The sequence below is a fragment of the Meriones unguiculatus genome, chromosome 5 (assembly GCF_030254825.1).
Source record: "Meriones unguiculatus strain TT.TT164.6M chromosome 5, Bangor_MerUng_6.1, whole genome shotgun sequence".
Taxonomy (NCBI): domain Eukaryota; kingdom Metazoa; phylum Chordata; class Mammalia; order Rodentia; family Muridae; genus Meriones; species Meriones unguiculatus.
In genome coordinates this window covers 109,155,333-109,177,724 of record NC_083353.1, presented here as the reverse complement: position 1 = coordinate 109,177,724, position 22,392 = coordinate 109,155,333, and the positions used below count along the sequence as shown (strand labels likewise).

The 22,392-nt window shown below is 40.6% G+C and overlaps 1 protein-coding gene across 2 annotated transcripts in view; it reads left to right on the top strand.

The window, feature by feature from the left end:
* The window catches only part of LOC110565213 (ankyrin repeat domain-containing protein 26-like), a 68,380-nt gene that overhangs the window by 30,013 nt on the left and 15,975 nt on the right, over positions 1 to 22,392 (top strand). For both annotated transcript variants that reach the window (XM_060384023.1, XM_060384022.1), the window contains 11 exons: positions 188 to 342; positions 3,374 to 3,541; positions 5,888 to 5,918; positions 6,196 to 6,337; positions 8,400 to 8,613; positions 12,795 to 12,978; positions 13,760 to 13,897; positions 15,444 to 16,400; positions 17,403 to 17,555; positions 20,892 to 20,962; positions 21,285 to 21,378. In XM_060384023.1, the coding sequence (XP_060240006.1) occupies positions 188 to 342; positions 3,374 to 3,541; positions 5,888 to 5,918; positions 6,196 to 6,337; positions 8,400 to 8,613; positions 12,795 to 12,978; positions 13,760 to 13,897; positions 15,444 to 16,400; positions 17,403 to 17,555; positions 20,892 to 20,962; positions 21,285 to 21,378 (2,307 nt within the window). The remainder of the gene's footprint in view (positions 1 to 187; positions 343 to 3,373; positions 3,542 to 5,887; positions 5,919 to 6,195; positions 6,338 to 8,399; positions 8,614 to 12,794; positions 12,979 to 13,759; positions 13,898 to 15,443; positions 16,401 to 17,402; positions 17,556 to 20,891; positions 20,963 to 21,284; positions 21,379 to 22,392) is intronic.

Genomic DNA, 22,392 nt, shown 5'->3' with positions numbered 1-22,392 from the left:
GGTGCCTACAGAGCTCAGGAGAGCACATCGGATTCCCTGGAGCAAGAGTTACAGATGACTATGAGCCGCCGCATGGGTGCTGGGAACCAAATAAGGACTCTTAACCACCAAGCCGTCTCTTTAGCATTCTTACAAAAAGGTCTTTTTTTGAAAAACGAGTTAGCCTTCTGTCCACCTTTCATTAAAGGCTGAAGAAAACAGAAAGTGCAAGAATAATGAAGCAGAAATGTCAGGAAATCTATACAAGGTTGCTGCTGACAATGATGATTATGGATTACATCAACAGAGTGGAAAAGCTGGTAACCAGCAGTTTCCTCTAAAGGGGAGTGAAGGACATGAGAGGTAAGATTTTGGCAATAGTTAACATTGTATAGTTGTTACTGTCCCACGAGACCAGGTCTGATTTGGATTACTCTCCATTGTTAAATAAATGTCGTGCATGAACTAGACACATTCAGCCTTATAGGACTGTCAGAAAAACATAAAAGGATATTTTTCCAGTGATATTAATTAATATTTTATTAATAAAAAACAAGATTGGCAAAAGTAAAGGCATTCTCATGTACTGTTAACAAGTGAAAATTGTAAATACTCTTTGCAAATAGTTTAGTAGCATTTGTCATAATTTGAAATACGTAGCCATCTGTAACCTAACAGCTAACAGCTTCAGGCCTGGATTAGATCCTTCTGAAATAGGAAAACATGACTTATTAACACTTAGGTGCATACATATGTTAAGGATATTTGTATATTGTGTTACACATGATAGGTAAATAATGTATGTTAAGGATATGTTAATATGTTTTACATACTTACCTAAATATGTTACATGTGTACATTTTTAAATATGACTGTTAGTATTGTTGTATCTTAAAGTTGTTTTGATGGGCATGCCTTTATGCGACGTGACCTTTCTACAGCTTTCTTTATTCTGCGTTTTTAATGTTTTGACTGTAGTGTGTTGGAGGGTTTTGTTTGTTTGTTTTTCTCATCTTGTTTTATCAAGTTCTGTGGGCTTCTTGTACTTGGATGGTCATGCCTTTTTCTAGGCTTGGGAAATTTTCTCTTCTATCTTCACTGTATTCTCTTTCTTCTATAGATGCCCATAATTTGAAGGTTAGTTCTTTTCATGGTGTCCTAAAGTGCATTCACATTCTTTTTTCTCATTGACCTTTACTGAGTAATTTAATTCCCCTGCTTTGTCTCTAGTCCTGACTGTATTCCACAGGACCCTTCAGTTGGCAAGCCTTTCCACTGAGGCGTCACTTGGCCCGTTGATTTTTTTCACTTCTAGCACCTCCTCAGTTTGGCATTTCTCCAGAAATTCTATCTCTTTACTTTGTTCTATTTTCATATCTTCAGTTAACATCTGTGTTAGTTAAGGTGTCTATTTCTGTGAAGAGACACCATGACCAAGGCAGCTCTTACAAAGGAGAACATTTAATTAGGGCTGGCTTGCCCTAATTTCAGAGTTTGCCCTAGTTTCAGAGGTTTAGTCCATTCTCATCATGGCAGGAAGCATGGGAGCATGCAGCAGACATGGTGCTGGAGAAGGAGCTGAGGCTCTACATCTTGATCAGCTGGCAGCAGGAGTCTGTGTGCCACACTGGGCGTAGCTTGAGCATAGAGCCCTCAAGGCCACCTCCACTGTGACACACGTCCTCCAGCAAGGCCACACCTCCTAATAGTGTCACTACCTATGGCCAAGCATTCAAACACATGAGTCTAGGGGTCCATACATATTCAAACCACCACAACCTCTGTATTCTCTTCAAGTCTTCTCTCTCCTTCCCCCCCCAGGGGGGGTATTCCTGTCCTCTGAGTTTTTTGAACACAGTTATAACCATTCTTTTGAGTTTTGTGTCTAAATGATCCTCTGGGTCACTCTCACTGGTGTTCATTGCTGTGGAACTACTGATTTGGGGAGCACACGTCTGGGTTTTTTTATGTTCCTTTCTGTGCTGGAACTTACCCACCCACAGTAACTTGTGTCTCAGTAACTTGTTTGCTCAGCTCGCCCTTCCTCTTTCAGTGTGTCCAGTGCTCTGGAGAGGGCTGGGTTGTAAGATGGTTAACACTTGGTTTGTTCTGTGGAACTTGTATTGGTGGCTGCAGGTTTGAGCTCCCTGCGGTTTTCATAAACGGGCTTTATCCAACAGATCCCCTTGCTGGTCCTCCTTCTGCTGCCTTCTAGTGTGCCTCTCCAGTGTGCTTCCTCTACCTTGAGTAAACTCTGGCCAGTGAGCACTTGGGGAGGAGATTCCAGGGAGCTGGGTGTGTCCTCAGGTGGCCCGTGGAGTCAGGGTTGGGGAGTAGGGGTGGAGCAGAGCCCATCTGAGAATACGTACAGTGTGGGAAGGAACAGGCCGAGTTTGAGGGGTGGAGTTGAAAAATCCTGGAGGAGCCACAGGGTCTGGCAGTAATTAGCCTGACATCCCAGAGGAAGCCAAATTGTATAGAGTGCCATGGGATGCTTGCCTGTGGCTCAGGGACGGAAGTCAGAGGAGATGGACTCCTGTGTAGAGGGGGAGGACCAGAGCCCCATGAGCAGTGAGGGAGGTCACAAAAGAGAGAGGTGGAGCAGCTATGGGGTAGGATGAGCAGGGCCTACGGGGCAGGATGAGCAGGGCCTACGGGGCCATGCAGCAGAGGAAAGTCCTGGAGGATCCCGGTGGGCCTGGGGAGTAGAAGGAGCAGGCCCCCCGTGCGGTGGACTGCCAGGGAGGCCGGTGGGGTCGGAAGCAGCACCTGCTAGCAGCAAGGTGAGGGGTCCCCTATCTGTGTTTATTCTGTAAAAAGTAATCTCTGTTGCCCGTTGGCCCATTCAGCTCTAAGCATTTTTATTGTATTTGTTCACTTGTTTGTTTCCTTGTGTTTGTGCACACGCACAACATTTAAAAACAAAACTAAAAATGTGGCACAGAGCTGCGTGTTGCTCCTGTCTAACCGTCATTGTAGGCCGAGCGCTCCAGCGTCAGAGCGCAGTGTTCGAGTTAGTTACACTAACCTTTTGCTGTTTGCCTGTTTTACACCTTTTATGTTCCTGCAAAGCACTTACTCTTCTGTGCTTACTGTATTCTGTTCTGTAAGAAAAACGGTTTCTGCTGCTTTTATTTCCCAGTGGTGTTAACTCTTTTGAAAAACTTCCCTTATACTCAGGTAAAGCTTCTCCCATATCAGCTCTGAATACATCACACTTGCTGTCGTTGTATATTTATTCATTTGCTGAGCATGTATTTAGCTAGTGCTTAATTAACTTTTGGCCGCAGTAAGATGGGAAAAAGTCAGAATTTCTCCATAATTACTTTTCTTTAATTGTCGTTAGAATTATTTTTAAAACACTGTATTTTTTTAATGGATTGTTTTAAAATAGTGTTCCTGCCTTGCTTATGAAGGAAGCAGAGAAGAAGGGAAATGAAAAATGGGTATTCAAAGAATCTGTTCCGAAGCCAATGATTGAGAAAGCCAGCTTGCCGGCCAGTGGGTCGCTGCGAATGCAGGATGGTTCCAGTTTAAGTGACACAGACCCAAGCGAATTGAGGTAAACATGAGTTCTTTGTTCCCTGTGGAGGAACATTAGCCGTGACTGCTTAGCTGTGGGAATAAAACAGAACATTGTAGTCTCTAAGCGAAGAACTAACCTGTGTCGTTTGCTGAAAGGGGAAGACAGCAAGGCACTTGAACAAGTGCAGTTCCAAGAAAGGGTCACCATAGAAGTCTGACTGCAAGGAGTTGCATAGACAACTCCTCACTCATTTTTATGCTGGGAATGGTAATAGAAAAGTGCACAGCAGTTGAAGAATATGTGAGTTAAGAATCTTCTTTAAAAGAAGTGTTTAGAATATGTTTGCATCACGTTGGGAATGACCCAGCAGGAAAGTGTGTGTTTAGTGTGATTTGGTTTATATGTCTAAGTTACCAAAACTTGACATTTTTGAGGCAAGTGTGGTGGTACATGTTTTAAATTCCAGTACTCAGGAGGCAGAGGCAGGCAGATTTCTGATTGAGCCAGCCTGGTCTACAGATGGAGTTCCAAAACAGCAAGAGTTACACAGAGAAACCCTGTCTCAAAAAACAGACAAAAAAAGATTCACTATTAAAATTTTATGTGTACGGGTATTTGCCTGCGTGTATATCTAAAACCGTGTGCATGCAGTGCCTACAGAGACGAGAAGGTATTGGATCTTCTGGAACTGGAGTTATAAATGGTTGTGAGCAGCCATGTTGGTGCTGGGAGCTGAACCCAGGTCCTCTGCACAAGCAAGAAATGCTCTTAGCCACTAAGCCATTTCTCAGACCCACTTACTTAAATTTTTATGGTGATAACATCACTCACTGTTCATTCTGAATAGGTTGAGAAATGGAATATATAAATATGAATGAAACATGAAAACACTGTCCTACAAGTTAAACCGTCATAGACATTTTAAATTTAGTTAAATAAAAAAGTATAAAATGATTCCTTGTAGCGGATGTTATTATGTGTATCATGCTCAGTATCTGCTGAATGTATGTCTAAACAACTGAATAGATTAATGATGCCTGTTTCTTTAGGACAAATTAGCTCATAGAAAGCAATTTTCCAAAATTGTGGAGGTTTAAAGTCTTTATTTAGAAAATGTTTGCAAGATTCAGAAATTGATTACGAATAGAAGTAGAATAATAATGAGGAATCATTTGCTACTGTGTCACTGAAAAACTTGAAAATAGATAGGATTGTTTTCACACTATGTAGCATGTTCCTGGCTATGCTGGCCCTGCCGCTGATCAGCTGTGGGGTCTAGGGCAAATTACCTGGCTTTTCTTTGTCTCACTTCTTTGTCAAGTACCTACCAAATCTTAGCCTGTCTTGCAGAATTGTGAGGACTGCAATGAGGTTCGCATAGTCCTTACAGTAATGCACAGTAATTGCAGGCCCAGGAAAAGCTAAGTCCTGTCATAAATAAAAATAATGATTCCAAACCAGATGTGGTAATTTATGCTTATAATTCAATACTTAGAAGGCTGAGGCAGGAAGATCATTGTGAGTTCAAGGCCAGCTGGGACTATATAGCAAATTCTAGGCTACAGAGTTAGACCTTATCTCAAAAACAAACAAAATGGTTTCCTGGGACTTCTGAAACACTTTCCAGATAGCACTTTCCACAAAACTTTGTTTTTGTTTTTGTTTTTTTTTTTATTGCAAATGATAGTAACAGCAATAATAGAGGTCAGCAATATGGCATAGAAGGTGAAAAACCTTGCCACCAAGCCTGAGGACCTGCTCTCCCAGAACACACAGCCAAAGGAGAGGAGCAGCTTATAAACATTGTTCTCTGACCTCCTCACTTGCACTATAACGCACAGGTGTTCTCTCTCTCTCAAAAGAAATGTGAAAGACTTCTGATGGTATTATTTATTTATTTGTACCAAATAAAGCAAGTGATGTGTTTTTCTTTTTTCTTTGATCATCAGAACTTTGATCTAAGTTTAATTGTTTCTGGCCTGGGGATGTGGGTCAGTTGGTAGAGTGCCCGTCTATAATATACACATCCCTGTATTTGATTGCCAGCAGCCCATGGTGGGCCTTGGTGGCACACATTTAACACCCCAACATTGGTAGTTAAGGCAAGAGGGCATCCTCAACTAAATAATATATATATGTATGTTTTAATTCCTTCTTATGATAATAATTATTTTATTTTATCTCTTACTCTGTTTACAACTAAGACTCCTTATAGGAAATTATTATATTTTAAATAGTATGTAAACTTCAACAGTAAGAAAAATAAAATTCAAATGTGGAGGTTTTGTATAAAAGTCAATAATCTTAGATATTCTTTGTATTTTACATTTTAGTCGTAAAGGATTTTTATGGATTTGTGTTTTTTGTTTTCTTTTTTTTTAGGCCCACAAAGAAAACATCTAATAAAAACAAGGTAATGTTAAAAAAATTAAAAAATGGTGTTTTGTTTTATACTATATTATGAGGTAGTATTATAAAATATGAGTTAAAAGATATAAAAGATAACATGAAAGAAGAGGACCTTGTCATAGAAAGACATGGGAAAGAAAGAAACACTAGCTGTTGATAAAGGCTTTCTTCTGACTACAGTAAGTTCTCCTAGGAAGTACCTCTTTCTGCTTATATGCAGCATTATTTCATGTATAATGTAAATGTTGGGGAAACAGCTTCAAATAGTGTGTATTTTATAGGTCAGTAGACAACCATCTGCTGTGGACAACCTTGATGACTTAACTGAGTCGTCTGAAACAGCATCCGAGGACTGTGAGGTCCAGTGCCCTGATTATGAGAACGTTCTGTGTGAAGTCGAACACCTCAGAACAGAGTGTAAAGGTATGATCATTGTACAAAAGGAAGGCCTCTCTGCCTGTCGTAGTATTTGCACATTTATTATTGACCGTAGAACACTGATGGTGGACGGTACAGGCCACATCAGAAATATACTTTACCTTAAAATAGTATGTGAGCTATTACCTACTGTCGGCCACAGCACTGTAGTGGTCCTCGCTGGACTTTTCTTAGTGGGACTGACGCATCGAGTCTTTTTGTTCATCTTGCTTTTCCTCTGTGCCTGACTGTCACCTGGTGAGGCTAGTTTTATGACAACTTGACACAAGCTAGAGACATGGGAGAGGAGGGAGCCTCAGTTGAGAACACGCCACCGTGAGATCCGGCTGTAGGCAGCCCTATAGGGCATTTACTTAATTGTAGGTGATGGAGAGGGCCCATCCCATTGGGTAGTACGAACACAGGGCTGGTGGTCCTGTGTTGAGCAAGTCATGATAAGCAAGCAACTGAGCAGCACCCCTCTATGGCCTCCGCATCAGCTCATTCTTCCAGATTTCTCCCGTTTTCCTTCCTGTCCTAATTTCCCTCAATGATGAACAGTGATGTGGAAGCATAAACTATAAATAAACCCTTTCCTCCCCAGGTTGCTTTGGCCATAGTGTTTCATCAAACCAATGGTAACCCTATGATACTTGGTCTCTGCTAGAATACTGGAAAACTATTTCCCCTGCTAACCTACCTCCTGCAAACATGGTTTCTTTTTTAACTGCAGTTACATAGTTGTAAACCTTCAGATTTGATCATACTAACCTTTCGCTGCAAGGTTAAATTGCTCAATCCTTTGCTTTCCCTGCATTTTCTGTGTCCTGGTTATCCGAGGAGTTTGCTCTTGCTGTAGGATGTTTTGTCTTACATAGCTTCAGCAAGGCATGTTGATATATAAAGAGTAATTTGGTTAGTTTCAACATATGTATTAAACACATATTTAATCACCATAATCAAGGCAGTTAACAAACCTATCACAGAAGCCTCTTCATTTCTCCATGCTCCTTATTAAGAAGTTGACAGATTGTTCCCCAGCATGTCTCTGTTCTGTTTTCCCATCCATGGGATAGGAGAGATCCAGTCAGTGTCTCTGACTTCACAAACGCTGATTATCATTATTTTAAATCTTTACCTGTTCTAATAGGAGTATATTATTCCTTTCATTACGGTCTTAATGTACATTATTTTCCATGTATTTGTTTTCCTTTGCTATGTCTTTCATGAACTTCTTTCTGATTTGTATCTATTATCTTGTAAATTGTGTTTGTCCAGCCTAAGCAGAATAGATATTCTTGGCATGTGGGAGCTATGAATGAGATTTCATCTAATCTTTTCGGATGTTTTATCCCTGGTTCATGTAGTTTCTTCCTATCCCTGCATTGTTTAGGACTTGGCTGAGTATTCCAGGGCCCGCTACAGACCTGCTGTGCTGCTGTCTCCTCACTGGTCTGTGATCTCAAGCTATCTTTGTTTATCAGACTCTGAACTTAATCACCTCAACTCAGCAAGTCTAGGCAGCTCAACTTCAGTTCTTCCTTTGTGCGGCAGGAGAGTCAGAGATCTGGGACATTCATAAACTTCATTTACTCCCCATCTATTAAAGATCATTGTCTTGAGATATTTTACCTGTGTTCATTCTATGTTACCTGTGTTCAGTCAACACCATTTCTATGGTGTTGGTCAGTTTCAACATAGCTCCATGGCTGTTACCTCAGCTTGGCTCAAAGCAGAGTGAAATGGAGGTTCATTAAATACTTCTTGTTTTCTATTTTAAATCTAACATAGAACATTTAGCTGAGTTTAGCTTAATTTGTTTAAGATGAAGAACTCCACTTCTATGCAGTTTCCTAAGAAAAAAACCCCATGTACATAAATTCCTTATATTCTTGTTAAGCTGAAGAAGAGCAAGGGTCTCACACGTGTTATTTGCAGAGCTTGCTGTAATGTGTTTCACATTGTAAGCCCTTAGGATATATTTCTTCAGCATGTAAGGAAGTGAGTATAGTTATGAAGCCTCTTTTAATGTGCACACTTACTTTGTTTCTTATTTTCTCCAATTCAGATATCGTTAGTCTGTTGAAAATCCGGGATGCCATTTATTCATACAAAAGATTAATAGAATTTAAAAAAAGCCACTGTGAGCTACTTACAGGAAAGCTTAAAAGAATGGAAATTAAGCTTAAAGGATTGCAGAAGGAAGTTTCAGAAACCAAAGAAGTGAAGTCACAGTTAGAGCATGAAAAGGTAGAATGGGAGCAAGAACTCTCCAGTTTGAGGTAAGCTGTCGTAGTTTTATGTTATTTACTAATTTTTAATGTTCTGTTACATTCACTTATTTAAATACGAGTGTGCTTATTTATACATGGAGTGTGCTCCATATTTGACGTATTTGGAGCAATTGCTTTGGCACGTGTGTGGAAGTGATAACTTGGGAGAGTTGGTCTCCTTCTGCCGTGGGGATCCCAGAGATCCAACTCAAGTAGTTGGGCTCAGAGCAGGCACTGAGCCATTTCTCAGCCATGATAGCTGAGCGTGGAAGGCATGTGTCCACTGATTACCCTACACAAATGAACTTGAATTTTGGCCTTCGTCCACTTTTGTCAAGGAGTTTTGCAAGAAAGAAAATTTCTTAGTCTTCTGAAATGTGAAATTTTTGTAAATAATATAGTGAATTTAACTATGAATTATTCTAAAATTCTCCCAATCATATTTTTAATGTCTGTATAAAAGCATCTGTAAAAAGCCTCAGTATTTAAATGTTTACATTAGAATACTGGTTGTTTTATATATAATTATTTACTTTAAAAAATTTATTATATAATGTGAACACATGAGCTCATCACGGCAACCTCATGATCTCTTTATAGTATTTACATAGAAATCACAGAGAGAAGGAAGGAGAATTAATATGTCATTAAGTATCATTAAGATTGTGTTTATCTGTAGATAACTTAATTCTGTCAGTCTATGAGCATCGAGAGTCTTTCTACCTTCTAGCATCTTCAGTATCTGAAACTTTTCACTGTGGACATCTTTCACCTTTAGATTACTTTTATTCCAACAATTTCTTGCTCAGGAAGTTTGTTGCTGGTATGTGGGTAGTCTGCTGGCTTTTACATGATGATTATTATATATAGCTACTTTGTTCTAAGTTTGCATCAGGAATAAAGGTTTGTTGAGTTTCTCCTTTGGCTACCCCAGACCCTGCTGCCACACAGGACCAACACCAAACACAATGTCATTCAGATCTTGGCCTCCTTCTTCCATGACGACTCCAGATCCCTGGACCCTGCTACACAAATTGCTAGTAGGGGCCTTCCCTCCTCTCGCAGCTACCCTAAGGCCCCAACACCTTCCCAGGTACTCCCAGCCCTTCCTGTCACACAAGGCTCCAGCATTGGCCTACTCTCCTCTTCCCTCAGCCACTCCAAATACTCAGCCTTCCCAGAACCCCCTCCACGTATGTTTCCAGAAAGGGCCTTTCTTCCTCCTTTCTGATATCCACACCCTACTGCCACCCCAGGACCTATGCCACGTACATTGCCGTTAAGGTACCTTTTTCCTTTTATCATCCCTTGACCTACCTCAAACTCCTGTCCCCTCCAGGGCTCCCTCCATATACTCTCTCTCCCTTAGCCCCCCCTAGCCCTGCTGAATTCCAAGGGCCTGTGCCTTACTCAGCTGCCAGTAAGGCCTGCTCTCCCCTTGGGAGCATCCCGACGCCTCCTCCCAGGACTCCAGTCACCCGTGTTGCAGAGTCCTAATTCGCTTTGCATTTTTCACCCTCTCCTTACTTTTTCACTCTAAACCCACTGTCCTGAGGCACCTACCACTTGCCTTGCAGGACTTTATCCCTTATTTGGTAGACTGATTCCTAACCTTCCATCCCCTAGAATCTTGCTTAAGGTCTCTTGTACCTTACTTAACTCTGTCATTGTGATGTGTGCTAAGTACCCCACAAGACCAGAGGCCTCAACCCCGCCTACTGAAATCAAACCACTGCACATCACGACCCTCCTGGAGCCTCCACCAGCCTCCCCAGTACAAGGCCACATCTCTGCCCCTCCAGCTGTCATAACCCTGCTCTCGCAGTCAGCACCTCCCTAGAGCACCCACCCAGTGGTCAAGAGCCCACAACCACATGGGCCTTCAAGACCCAGTTCTCCCAGTCTCAGGATCCATTACAGAATGCCCGCATGCTCCCAGATCATAGGACACATACTCTTTATTTTCTACTCCCCAAATGTCAGGTCCAGATTTGTGTTGAGGTTCTTGATCCATTTGGAATTGAGAGAGAAAGATCTATTTTTTTTCTGCATGTAGGCATCAAATTTGACCATCACCGTTTGTTGACAATGGTGTTATTTCTTCATTGTGTATTTTGACATCTCTGTAAAAAGTCAGGTAGCTGTAAGAGTATGGGCTTGTGTCTGGGTCCTCATTTCTATGGTGTTGGTCAGTGTGTCTGTCTACCATGGCTCTGTAGAACAGTGCTACCTCCAGGATTGCTTTTAGTATTAAGGCTTGTTTGGCTACTCAGGGTCTTTCATGTTTTCATGTGAGCAGTTTCCATTTCTATGAATTGCAGTGGAATTTGGAGAGGTTGCAATGAATCTTTGGATTGCTTCTGGTAGGGTGATTATTTTCCAGTATCAGTCTTTTCACTGTCTGAGATCTTGTTGAATTTCCTTCAAGGTCTTTGTTGTACAAATCTTTCACTTTTGTGGCGAAATTTAGTCTTTCTGTTTAGGCTATTGTGAATGGGTTTGTTTCCCTGACTTGTCATTGTTGTATAAGAAAGGGACTTGTGTCTGTGTGCTAATTTTGTGTTTTGCTGCTTCAGTGAGTGTGTTTTTGAGCTGTAGGAATTCCCTGGTGCCGTCTTAGAGTCTTTAATGACCAGTATACTGTCTGTAAGTTCGTCCTTCGCTATTTGTACCCTCATCTTCCTCTCCAGTAAGTTATCCTAGCTGAGACTTCAAGCACTGTATTGAATCTGGATGGAGGATGGACATCTTCCTGATTTTAGTGGAAAAGCTTCAGCTTTCTCTTTGTTTGGCATGTGAGTTGTGGGCTTGATATGCATTGCCTTTGTGTGTTGAGATATGTCCTCTGTATTCCTAGATTCCCCAGGACTTTTATCAGAAAGGATGTTAGAGCTTTTTCAAAGGCCTGTTCTGCATGCAGGTACTGAGGTGAGGTTAGTGGTTATACTTACTGATTTACGTATGTCAAAACATCCCTAAATCTCTGGGATGAAGCCGGTTTAATTGTGGGAAAGGATTTTTTAGTTTGATTTGCATGTCTTAATGAGAATTTTTGCATCCATGTTCATCTGATAGATTGATGTATACGTTTTCGTTTTGGTTGTTTACCTGATTTAGGTATCAGTGTACTGCTAGTTTCATAAAAACAATTTTGAAAGCATCTTTCCTTTTCTGAGTTACAGAATCAGTTGAGGAGCATCAGTTTTAGTGTTTTAAAGCTGTGTACAGTTCTGCAGTAGATTGATCTGGACCTAGGTTTAGTTGCTGTTTCGGTCTCATTGCTTGTGGTAGATCTGTTTACACGTTCAAATCTCTTTCTTTTGACGTTGGTATGTCATTACCTTATAAAATCATCTTTTTATTAATTTTTCAATTAAATGGAATAAATATTTTTGAAAGTATATATTTATATCCCTCTGGATTCTGTTGGTGTCTGTTTTGAAATATCCATTTTTGGCTCTTAATTTTGTTAATTTGGCTATTTGTTGCTGTTGTTAGCTTGGCTAAGGCTTTGGTGTGTGTGTTACATGGAACATTGGAAGGTGCTGTCATAAACTGCAAGTACTTTAGGGAGGCCAGAAATGTTTCATAAAGAGAAAATTCTACACTTGGTGCATGATGTAAACTTTGTAACTAACACCTTTTAAACAATACTAACTTTAAATTATCTGTTTTGAGTAACTACAACTGTGTAAAAAGATAATTTCCCTTTTTAAAAAGGGCAAATGTATTTAATTTTATGAGTATGGGCGTTCTGTGCACATGTGCCCAGCACCTACAGAGGCCAGAGCGGGGCACCAGATCCCCTAGAACTGTTGCTGTAGCCCGTTGTAAGCCACCCTGCCGATGTTGGGAACTGAACTGGGGTCCTGGAAGTGCTCTAGCCACTGATCCATCTCTCTATCCCTATAAAGGATAATTTTCAACTCGTAACTTTACTGAATGAGTTCAAAATTCCTTTTCAGTGGTACTTACCAGACTTCTAGAAACTTGCTAATTAAAATTTTTCTTCATCCTTATTTTCACTGAGGGCATTTGGGCTTTAGAAGAGATTAAGGTGAAAAATTAAACTCATGAGTCATTAAAAGGAGACATGATTTAACAACAGAGAAATTGTATTAGGACAGTACATCACCATCTTGAGGTCCAGATCACAAAGTGAATTTCAAAATAAACATATTTAACTTCAGATTTGCACTGAAACAAGAGGAAGAGAAGAGGAGAAGTGCGGATCAGCTTTCTGAAAAAACAACGGAGCAGCTTAGAAGAAAAGACGAGCAGTATCAGAATGAGGTTGAAGTGAGGCAGCAGCTTGAAGTCTCTCTCAGAACACTGGATATGGAGCTGAAGACAGTAAGAAATCACCTGAACCAGGTACAGTAATCTTGGTAAATGTTTTATTTGTTGAACTTTTAATGATACTTTAGTTACATAGGTATACTTATGAACACATATATCACGTATATATCTCCATGTGCCACTTAATGAAGACATTATTATGCAAATGTCATGAGCATGTCAGGCATCAGCCTCATCACTAGTTGATGCAATTGTATATGGCTGCCAGAATATATACAATCCATTGTTGACTGATGGCCCCTTGTGCCAAAAATAAATTTCAGCATTGGTAGCTGAAATTATTTATTGTGGCTCTTGGAAACAGCTGAGTACTTCATATATCTTTTCTGAGTGAAGTAATAGATTACTCTGGAAAATAAAGTTAGTTTGGCTCTCTTAAAAGTACTGCCGGGCGCTGTGGTACACTTCTGTAATCCCAGCACTCAGAAGCAAAGGCAGTCAGATCTCTGTGAGTTTGAGGTCAGACTGATCTTCAAAGCAAGTCCAGACAAGTAGGGCTGGGCTACACAGAGAAACACTGTCTTTAAAAAAATGTACAGGTTAACTGACTTTGAAACTGTTAACAAACTGTCATTTACAATACTCTTTTCACCTGTAAGAAGTGTTTTTGCTTTTTAAGCAGTTCAACTATAATATGCAGTACAAATTTGAGTGTTTTATGTGGGATAGAGTTCCTCATGTTTTCATCAACTGTTTCTAGTTTTTTTAATGTTCTAGTCTTAAATAAGCTTTTAGATACCCTGTCCACAATGGGCACAAGAGTAAAAGACTGAAAACTTCATGACTGTATCTTTAGGTTTTAGAGGAGCGAAATGAGACGCAGATGCAGCTTTCCCGAGAACAGAATGCCAGAATGTTGCAAGATGGGATTCTTGCAAACCACCTTTGTAAACAAAAGGAGATAGAAATGGCACAGAAGAAAATGACTTCGGAGGTATTTTCTTTAGTTTTAAAAGATGTGTGTATTTATTTGTTTACATGCTTTCAGAACCAGCCTTATTCATCTTAGAAAATATGGAGGATTTTTGGACCATATGTGTGTATACATAATATACCTCTTTCTGGAGAAGGTGGCAGAAGCTTACTCCCACTGTCTAAAGTAGCGTAAAGGAGTAAGTGCTTTGGTGAAGGCAGACTAGCCGCAGGGGAAGGGGACCTGGGAATTCTGAAGCTTTATTTTTATAAAATTGTGTTTGTTTCTCAGTTTCTCTCTTTATCACCCAGATGATTGAGACTATTATATTATTTGTTAGACAAGCTTTACAGCACAATCTTGAGTAGTTTGTTCTTAACCCTCTTTGTTAGTCTGACTCCTCTTTGCCTAAAACGCTGATATACTTGATTTTTAGGGTTTTCCCTGCTCCGGCTGTTCCTTCTACATGTCTCCTGAACTTCTGCCCTTGGTTCAATCTCTACTTCTCTCTCCTAACTCCTCATCCCCTAGAGGGCAGGAAGTCCAGCCCTGTTCTCTCTCCTGTTCAGGGATTGGCTGTAAACCAGTTGGGCATATCGAGGGACAGTTGGGGAAGAGTGTTCATACAACACTGAGACAGGAGATTCTCTGAACAAGGATTGCAGTCATTCATGGGGTAGGGAAATCAGCATTTGAAGTACACGATAACCTTATGCTACATGTTACATTTTTTTTTTCACGCACGCGCCTACATGTTACATTTTTAATCTCTTCTTTTCAGAATAGTGACTAGTTTACTCATTAGTGCAAACATACTTATTTGTATAATGCTTACTTTAACGTTTATCAAGAAATGTAGTTCCTATGACAGATGACAGAGTAAAAAAAGTGTTAGAAAAACTTCCTGGAAAAAAAGAATTAAAAGAACATTGGGGAATTTCTTTTGTACAAATGAAAAAACTAAGGCTCATACTATGGATTGGATATTTACATTACATATTAAAGTATAAGCCTATTTTTGTATATGTGTGGCATGTCTCTGTGTTCATGTCTGGGTCACGTGCGTGCATGCATATAGAGGTTGGTGACAGGTGTCTCTTTGGTCACTGCACACTTCACGTATTGATGCAGAGACTCTCTGAACCTACTTGGCTAGTCCACCTAGCCGGCTTGCCGCAGGAGGGCTGCCGCGTGCCCCAGCACTTACGTGGACAGCTGGGGACTGTGCTCTGGTCCTCACGTGCACTAAGCCGTCTCCTGATGTAAAATGTGAGCAAATTTAGTAATCTTGGACTTTGTGCCTTAAGCCTATTGTAAGTCAGAGAAAGGCTATTCCAGTGCTGTTTCTTAAAAAGTAATTCTCTCTTAATTTCATAAAGTCATGGTCTTCGATTGCATTTATGAATTTTGGGGAATTTATATCCGTAAGCTCAGAAATTAGATTTTTTTCAGTTGCTTATATGTATTTCAGCTCTTGGATTGTAGAACTGTACATGCTGTTCTTGCATCCCATAAGAAATTGTGACATTTCATAGAGTGCTAGGTAAATGTCTCTCTCCTTACTTAGGTTTCTGTTAGTCATGAAAAAGAAAAAGACCTATTGCATAAAAATCAGAGACTGCAGGATGAAATTGCCATGTTAAGCCTGGAAATGGACACAATAAAAAACCATAGCCAGGAAAAAGAAAAGAAGTATCTTGAGGATCTTAAGACTGCAAATGAAAAGAATGATAAGCTCCAAAGCATGATAAAGCTGAATGAAGAAACATTTACAAAAACAATATTCCAATATAATGGACAGCTTAATAATCTTAAAACTGAGAATACGATGCTGACTTCTAAGCTGGAGAATGAAAAACAAAATAAAGAAAGATTGGAAACAGACATTGAGTCATTCCGATCTAGACTGGCTTCTGCTATGCACGATCATGCTGAAATTCAGACATCAAAAAGAGACTTAGAAGTTGCTTTCCAGAGAGCAAGAGACGAGTGGTTTCGACTGAAAGACAAGATGAATTTTGACATGTCTAACCTCAGAGATAACAATGAGATTCTCTCTCAACAACTTTCTAAAACCGAAAGAAAATTGAATAGCTTAGAAATTGAATTTCATCACACAAAAGATGCGCTCAGAGAAAAGACTTTGGTTTTGAAGCGTGTACAAAAAGACCTCAGCGACACACAGTGCCAGATGAAGGAAGTGGAGCACATGTATCAAGATGAGCAAGGGAAGGTGAGCAAATACATGGGCAAGCAAGAGTCCATAGAGGAGAGGCTGGCTCAGCTCCAGAGTGAGAACATGCTGCTCCGGCAGCAGTTAGACGACGCCTCCAACAGAGCTGAGAGCAAAGACAGGACGATAGTCAGCATCCAAGACCAGCTCCATGACACACTAAACAAATTCCAAGCTGAGAGCCGGAAGCAGAGTCTGAGGCTAGAAGACAGAAATAAGGAGCTAATCAGCGAGTGCAGCCAATTAAAAGAAAGAGTGTGTCAGTACGAAAATGAGAAAGCAGAAAGAGAAGTAAGTAGCAGAAAAGAGACGTATAGTTTAAACTTTTGCTTATTTTTATCTTCCGTATATGGGTGTGTGCCTGTGTGTGTGTGTGTGTGTGTGTGTGTGTGTGTGTGTGTGTGTGCGTGCGCGCGCCCTGTGCATGCCTAGTACTTACAGAGGCCAGGTGAGGGTATCAGATCCCTTGGAGTGGGAATTACAGATGGTCATGACCCTCCCTGTAGGCACTAGGAATTGAACCCAAGTTTGATTCTTTGGACATGAGTCAGTGCCCTTAACCATTTAGCCCTCTCTCCAACCCCAAGAAAGATAAATATTATCAAAACATTCCAAAGGGAAATTCAAAATACTGTTCTTTGGTACTAAGTGTTGAACCTAGCTGAATATGAAACTGTATTGGCTCTGCCCAAAGCTGGGAAGAATCCTTTGGTGCTTGACCAAAGGCTGAAAACAGAAGGCCGGGCACAGAAACACAAGGACCTCATGGTCATACATATAATACAGAACCTTAAAAAGCTGAATCCTTTAAAGCCCCAAAGTACAAAAGTAGCTTCCAGAGCTGGGGGTGAGAAGGAGGGAGGAGTGACAGGAGGCAGTCAGTTGGTGGGTGCTCAGTTACACTTAAGAGCAGGAAATGGGGAGCTGCTGAACAATAGTATCCTGCATATTTCAAACAGCTAGAAGAAAGGGTTTCACCAAGAAGAAATGGTGAATGCTTGACGCCATAACTGACTTAAGACCTAGATAATGTGCGCACGCACCAGAACATGTGGTGCCTTGCTAAAATGTACACTTCTATGTTTTTACATGCCAGTTGAAAGATGACATTTTAGAATGTGAGTAAATTAAAATATATAACGAGGTTTCACAGTGTAGAATTTATGCCCACCAGCCTCACTGACATGCGCTACTTGATGCAGTGATATTCTTCAGAGCGTGTGGAAGAGTTAAATGGCTTTAATACACATTGTAATGTGTTTTATAGAATCAGTAATAGATATATCTTCTCAGGTAGTTCTAAGGCAACTTCAGCAGGAGCTGGCTGATACCCTAAAAAAGCAGGCAATGTCCGAGGCGTCACTGGAGGTTTCCTCCCGTTACCGCAACAATCTAGAAGACGAGGCGCAAGAACTAAAGAAGAGATTAGGTCAGCTCAGAAGTCAGGTATGTATGAATTTAATGTCAGCTACTCATCTATAGCTTCTTAAATAATACAGTTTTAAGATAGTTTCAGTAGACAGCTCTCTTCATACTTTTATTGTAATTTGCTGTTACCTTTCTAGTGAACTTATTACTTAAACTACATTTTTTTTATTCTACCATTTTATCCTTTGACTTAAAAAAAAAAATGCATTCTTGTGAGGGAACAGGCTGGGCATGCTGCCTCATCCCAGTGGAGGTCTGAGGACAACTTGTGGGGTCTTTTCTCTCCTTCCATCGTGCGACCTCTAAAGATCTAGCTTATATCATCAGGTTTGGCCACAGGTGCCTTCCGACCCCAAGAGCCATCTCACTGGCTCCACTTTTTTCTTATAATTTCATATGTCTTTCTCTAAAATATTTATCCTTGGTCAAATTAAGAGCTATGTATCATTCCTCAGAAGTATTTTTATTGCAATTGAAGCAAAGTAGGTTAAACCAGAGATGATGTTTGTGGAAAGTTTCAGAAAATCGGCTTACTTCTTACCCTCAGTTTTGTGAGTAGATACAACATCTTTCAAATTTATCTAATGAATTTCAGAGTAACTTGTACAGAAATGCCATACGTTGCTCAAAAATACAGATGTTATCCAGGTGTGGTAGCACACCTGTGATGTCAGCTACTTGGGAGACTGAGGCAAGAATTTGAGGCCAGCCTGAAAAACTTCTAAAAGGGCCGACGAGTATGCTCTGCAGTTTTTGCCTTGAATGTGTAAGTCCTTATGCTCAGTCCCTTGTTCCAGGAACAAACAAAAAGCAAATGCTTTAGGGTAACTTAAAACCTGTCTCCAAAGCTAGGCAGCTAGGCATTTCTATCATTTAGAAATATAAGTGTATGGAAATTTAGATTATCTTTAGTATTCCTATCTAAAACAGAATGAGAAACAGTATCTAGATTCTGCCATCCGTGTGTGTGTGTGTGTGTTTTAGAACCTCTATACGTCTAGAACCTCCGAGTGGTCTAGAAGTAGCTGCATGAAGCAGGCTGTCCTCTAGTTTGCAGCCATCTCCTTCCTTCCTCCTTTCAAGTGCTGGGTTTAGCAGGTCCCAGCCCACCTGGCTTGCAAAATGTTAACAATGCTGTTTAGCTATCATGAACATAATGCAGAGCTCACCATTCAGAGTAAAATATCAGCATCCCAGCATATTCACAGACTTGTATAGTCACCGTCACAGTCAAGTCAGAGCATTGTCATCATCGTGAATAAACCATGAGTCTCAAAGTTGTCAACCCCTAGTCCTTCTACCTTCCCTAGACCTAACAATCTATCTTATGTGTATATATAATTTCTTTTTCCTGAGCATTTTATATCACACAATATTTACTCCTTGTAAACAGCTCTGTTCTCTCAGCATGCTGCTGTCAGTCCCTATTATCTGCCTGTTGCTGGAATATGCTGTTGCTTTACTCCCTCCATCAGTTGGCAGGTGTTAGGTTGCTTTACTTCTTGACTGTTATTAATGCTGCTGTGGAGTAATTGGCCATTTATTATGCTGCCATTTCCCTGCAGTGAGGTTATATCGCTTGCCACTGTACCATCAGGACGTCTTCACTCATGCAGCCTCTTTTTTAAGGCGTGGTCTAATGTATTCTAGGGTGGCTTCAACCTGTGACATAGTGAGGGTGACTTTGAACTTCTGACCCTCAGGCTTCTACCTCCTAAATGCTAGTTATAGACAAATGTTAGCATGCCTGGTTTATGTATTGCTGAGGCTCAAACCTGGGATTTCATGGATACCAGACAAGCGCTTTTCCAACTCAGTTATATACATAGCCCCTATACTAAGGCTCTTGTTCTAAATGTATTTTAAGGAATTACATGAGAAATGGAAAGCACATAATCTAAAAGAGGAGAAATGGTCTGTCGGACCTTTCTTTTTCTTACTATGTGTAAAAAGAAAGAAAGAAAGAAAGAAACTGCATTTATCTTCTTTCATTATGTACCCAGAGTTGGAACCTCTAAGTCTATAAGGTTGGCCAACTGCAAAGCTCTGTCTACAGCCTTTCTGATATTCCATACTGCAAAATCTTCATGTACCATTAAAGAACTGGCTAAAGCAACCCAACACACTTTTGGGGAGCCTCAGTTTGTCAGTAGAGACCCGTATCTTTAGCCTCTGGTTGTCATGCCATTTACCACTCCAGGAAACACTGCGTGCCCTGCACTGTATGATCCTTGCCAGCTGAGTAGTATGGAGAAAAATGAAGCTAAAAAGTGTTCCACACGGACAAAGCTGCTGGTGGTTAATGAAATTTCTGTCAGTTGCAGGAAGCAGTAGGGATATAGTATGGGCTTCAGTCTCCCTATACGTGCAACATTCCATTGCATAATCGGACACAGTTTGCATAGAGAGCCTCTTCTCTGGTTACCATAGCACCCACCTAAAATCTCGCTCCCTGCCATGTATGCTTCAAGTACTTTATTTATATTCCCTAATTAATCTTCTCAGTTCGTTGATGTGGGTATGATTGTTTCTATTTTGCAGATGAGTAAAGTAAGAGACAGAAAGTTTATTTGCTTAGAACCTTTATAACTAGCTACTGGTGGAGACAGGCTTTGGACCCAGGCATTCTGGCTCTCAGGTGCATATACCTCCACTGAAACTATTTCATAGGACAACCAGCTATCATTAAAATATTGTGTTCATCATAACTGGCAGAGCTATGGTAATTTAGATGTGTAGACACATGATAAACAAATGTGCATAAGAAATTTTAAAATCACAATTGACAAAATGGTGGTTGGAATACAGAAATACAAGTGCTTACTAAAAGAAATTCCCACTAGTCAGTTGTGGTACATACCTTCAGTGCCAGAACTCGGAAGGTGGATGGGCAGATGGATCTCTGAACTCGAGGCCAGACTAGTCTGCAGAGTAAGTTCCCCGGCCTGGTCTCAGAAAGAAAAGGAAGATGGAAGGAAGGAAGAAAGGAAGGAGGAAGGAAATTCTCTTTTTTCTTGGTTGCACCAGTGTTGTCAATTTGGACAGTTGAAGACTTTCCTGCTTTGTTGGCTGAGCAAGCCAGACAGTAGTAGATTCTGATTTACAAACAGGACTGTTAGTTGCAGAGCAGACAGCAGTAAACATTTCTGTAAAGGGCTAGGTAATAGTATAGTTTCTGAGAGCATAAGGTCCCTGTTGGAACAACTCAGTTAAATTTGCTTTCCCTGCAGAGAAGCGCATATAAACATGCAGATCAGGGGTGTCCCCATGTTCCTGGAAAATCACAGCACAAGAATGAGGTGTGCCGATTTTGATTAGCTTACTAGTAAAGATTTATTTTATTCTTCCTTCCAGCTGCAAGAAACGCAAGATCAGCACAGAGAGGCTGCACAGCATGCCGGGAGGATGCAGGAGCACCTACAAAAGTACGGTTTAAACAGCGTGACTCCAGTGTCCGTAAAGCAAACGTGTCGGTTATGATGGCAGTCTCTCGGAAGCCAGGGCAGAATCTTACTGTGTTTCTTGAAGCACATACCTTTGAATAGGAATGCAGTTAGGAGTGTAGCCTGTGTATGAAGAGCTGGGTTTGAGTCCTGATGCACAAAGCACAGCTAGAGAACGTATAGTTACCAAGTCATCGGCTCTTCAGACCTTTAAGAATTTGTGTAATGACTTGGTTGATTATCAGGAATTATGTGACATTTTAAAAGTTGCTTTGTAAATATAATTATCAAAATGTAATTCTAGGCTTGAACTTGAAAATTCCGAGTTCAAAATTACAGTAAAAAAGCAATCAGAGAAAATTGAGCAACTTCAGGAAAACCTGTCAAGTGTGAATTTGGTAAGTGGTCCTCTTCCTGGATTCTTTCATGGGAGAGGGAGGGTCCCCCCTTACTTGTGCTGTGGGGACACGGTGGGCAGTCCTCTGCAGTAGCACTACAGTGGCCAGGCAGTCCTCTGCAGCAATACTGCAGGAACACGGCAGGCAGTCCACTGTAGTGATACTGTGGGAACACAGTGGCAATGTACAAAGTCTCAGTATTGTGTTCTTGCTTGCTCTGTGTGTACTGCTTGCTCCTCACAGTACAAGAGAAGTTGTCTGAGTTCCTAAAAAGTGCTGTGACAGTCTGATACTGTATACGTGGCACATCTTGTTTGCAGTTCGCCCGCTGGTGGGCTTGTGAGTTCCCTTTGTCTCTTTGTAATGTTCCTATGGACATTGGGCAGATTCGCCCTTCTAGTGCTTTACAGTAAATTTAAACGCAAAGAAATTTAAGGTATTTGACATAGATCTCTGAAATTTTCTAGTAATCAAAGCCTTTCACTGACTTTTGAGAATGAATTACTTATAATTCTTATTTATCCAGAATTGATAGTAAATCATGATCCAGGGAGCTATGTTTTCCACTTTAGAGCTAACGAGAAAAGGTCACAAGATAGGGACATTGGACACTAAATCAGTGAGAGTTGGTCTCACTGCTGAGGAAGCCCCAAAGCTCACTGTGTGGTCCATCCCCAAAGCACATTACCAGGCCGTCCAGAACATTTATGTTGATTACTCTTCCCTGTGGCCCATGTAGCCTTAAGGAGTAGTCTTTTATCTAGATTTTATATAAACTATTCAATTTTATAAACACACTTTTCCTAACATGATAAAGTGTTGGTAAGGAATCTTCTATAAATGAGACTGTAGCAAGATGTCCTGCTATGTAGGAGTCTTAAAGAGAATTCAGTTTTACATTTTGTGTTTGGTTTGTTTTGATTTTTGAGATAGGATCTCAGTATATAGCCCTGGCTGTCCTGGAACTCACTATGTAAACCAGGCTGACCTTGAACTCACAAAGATCCATCTACT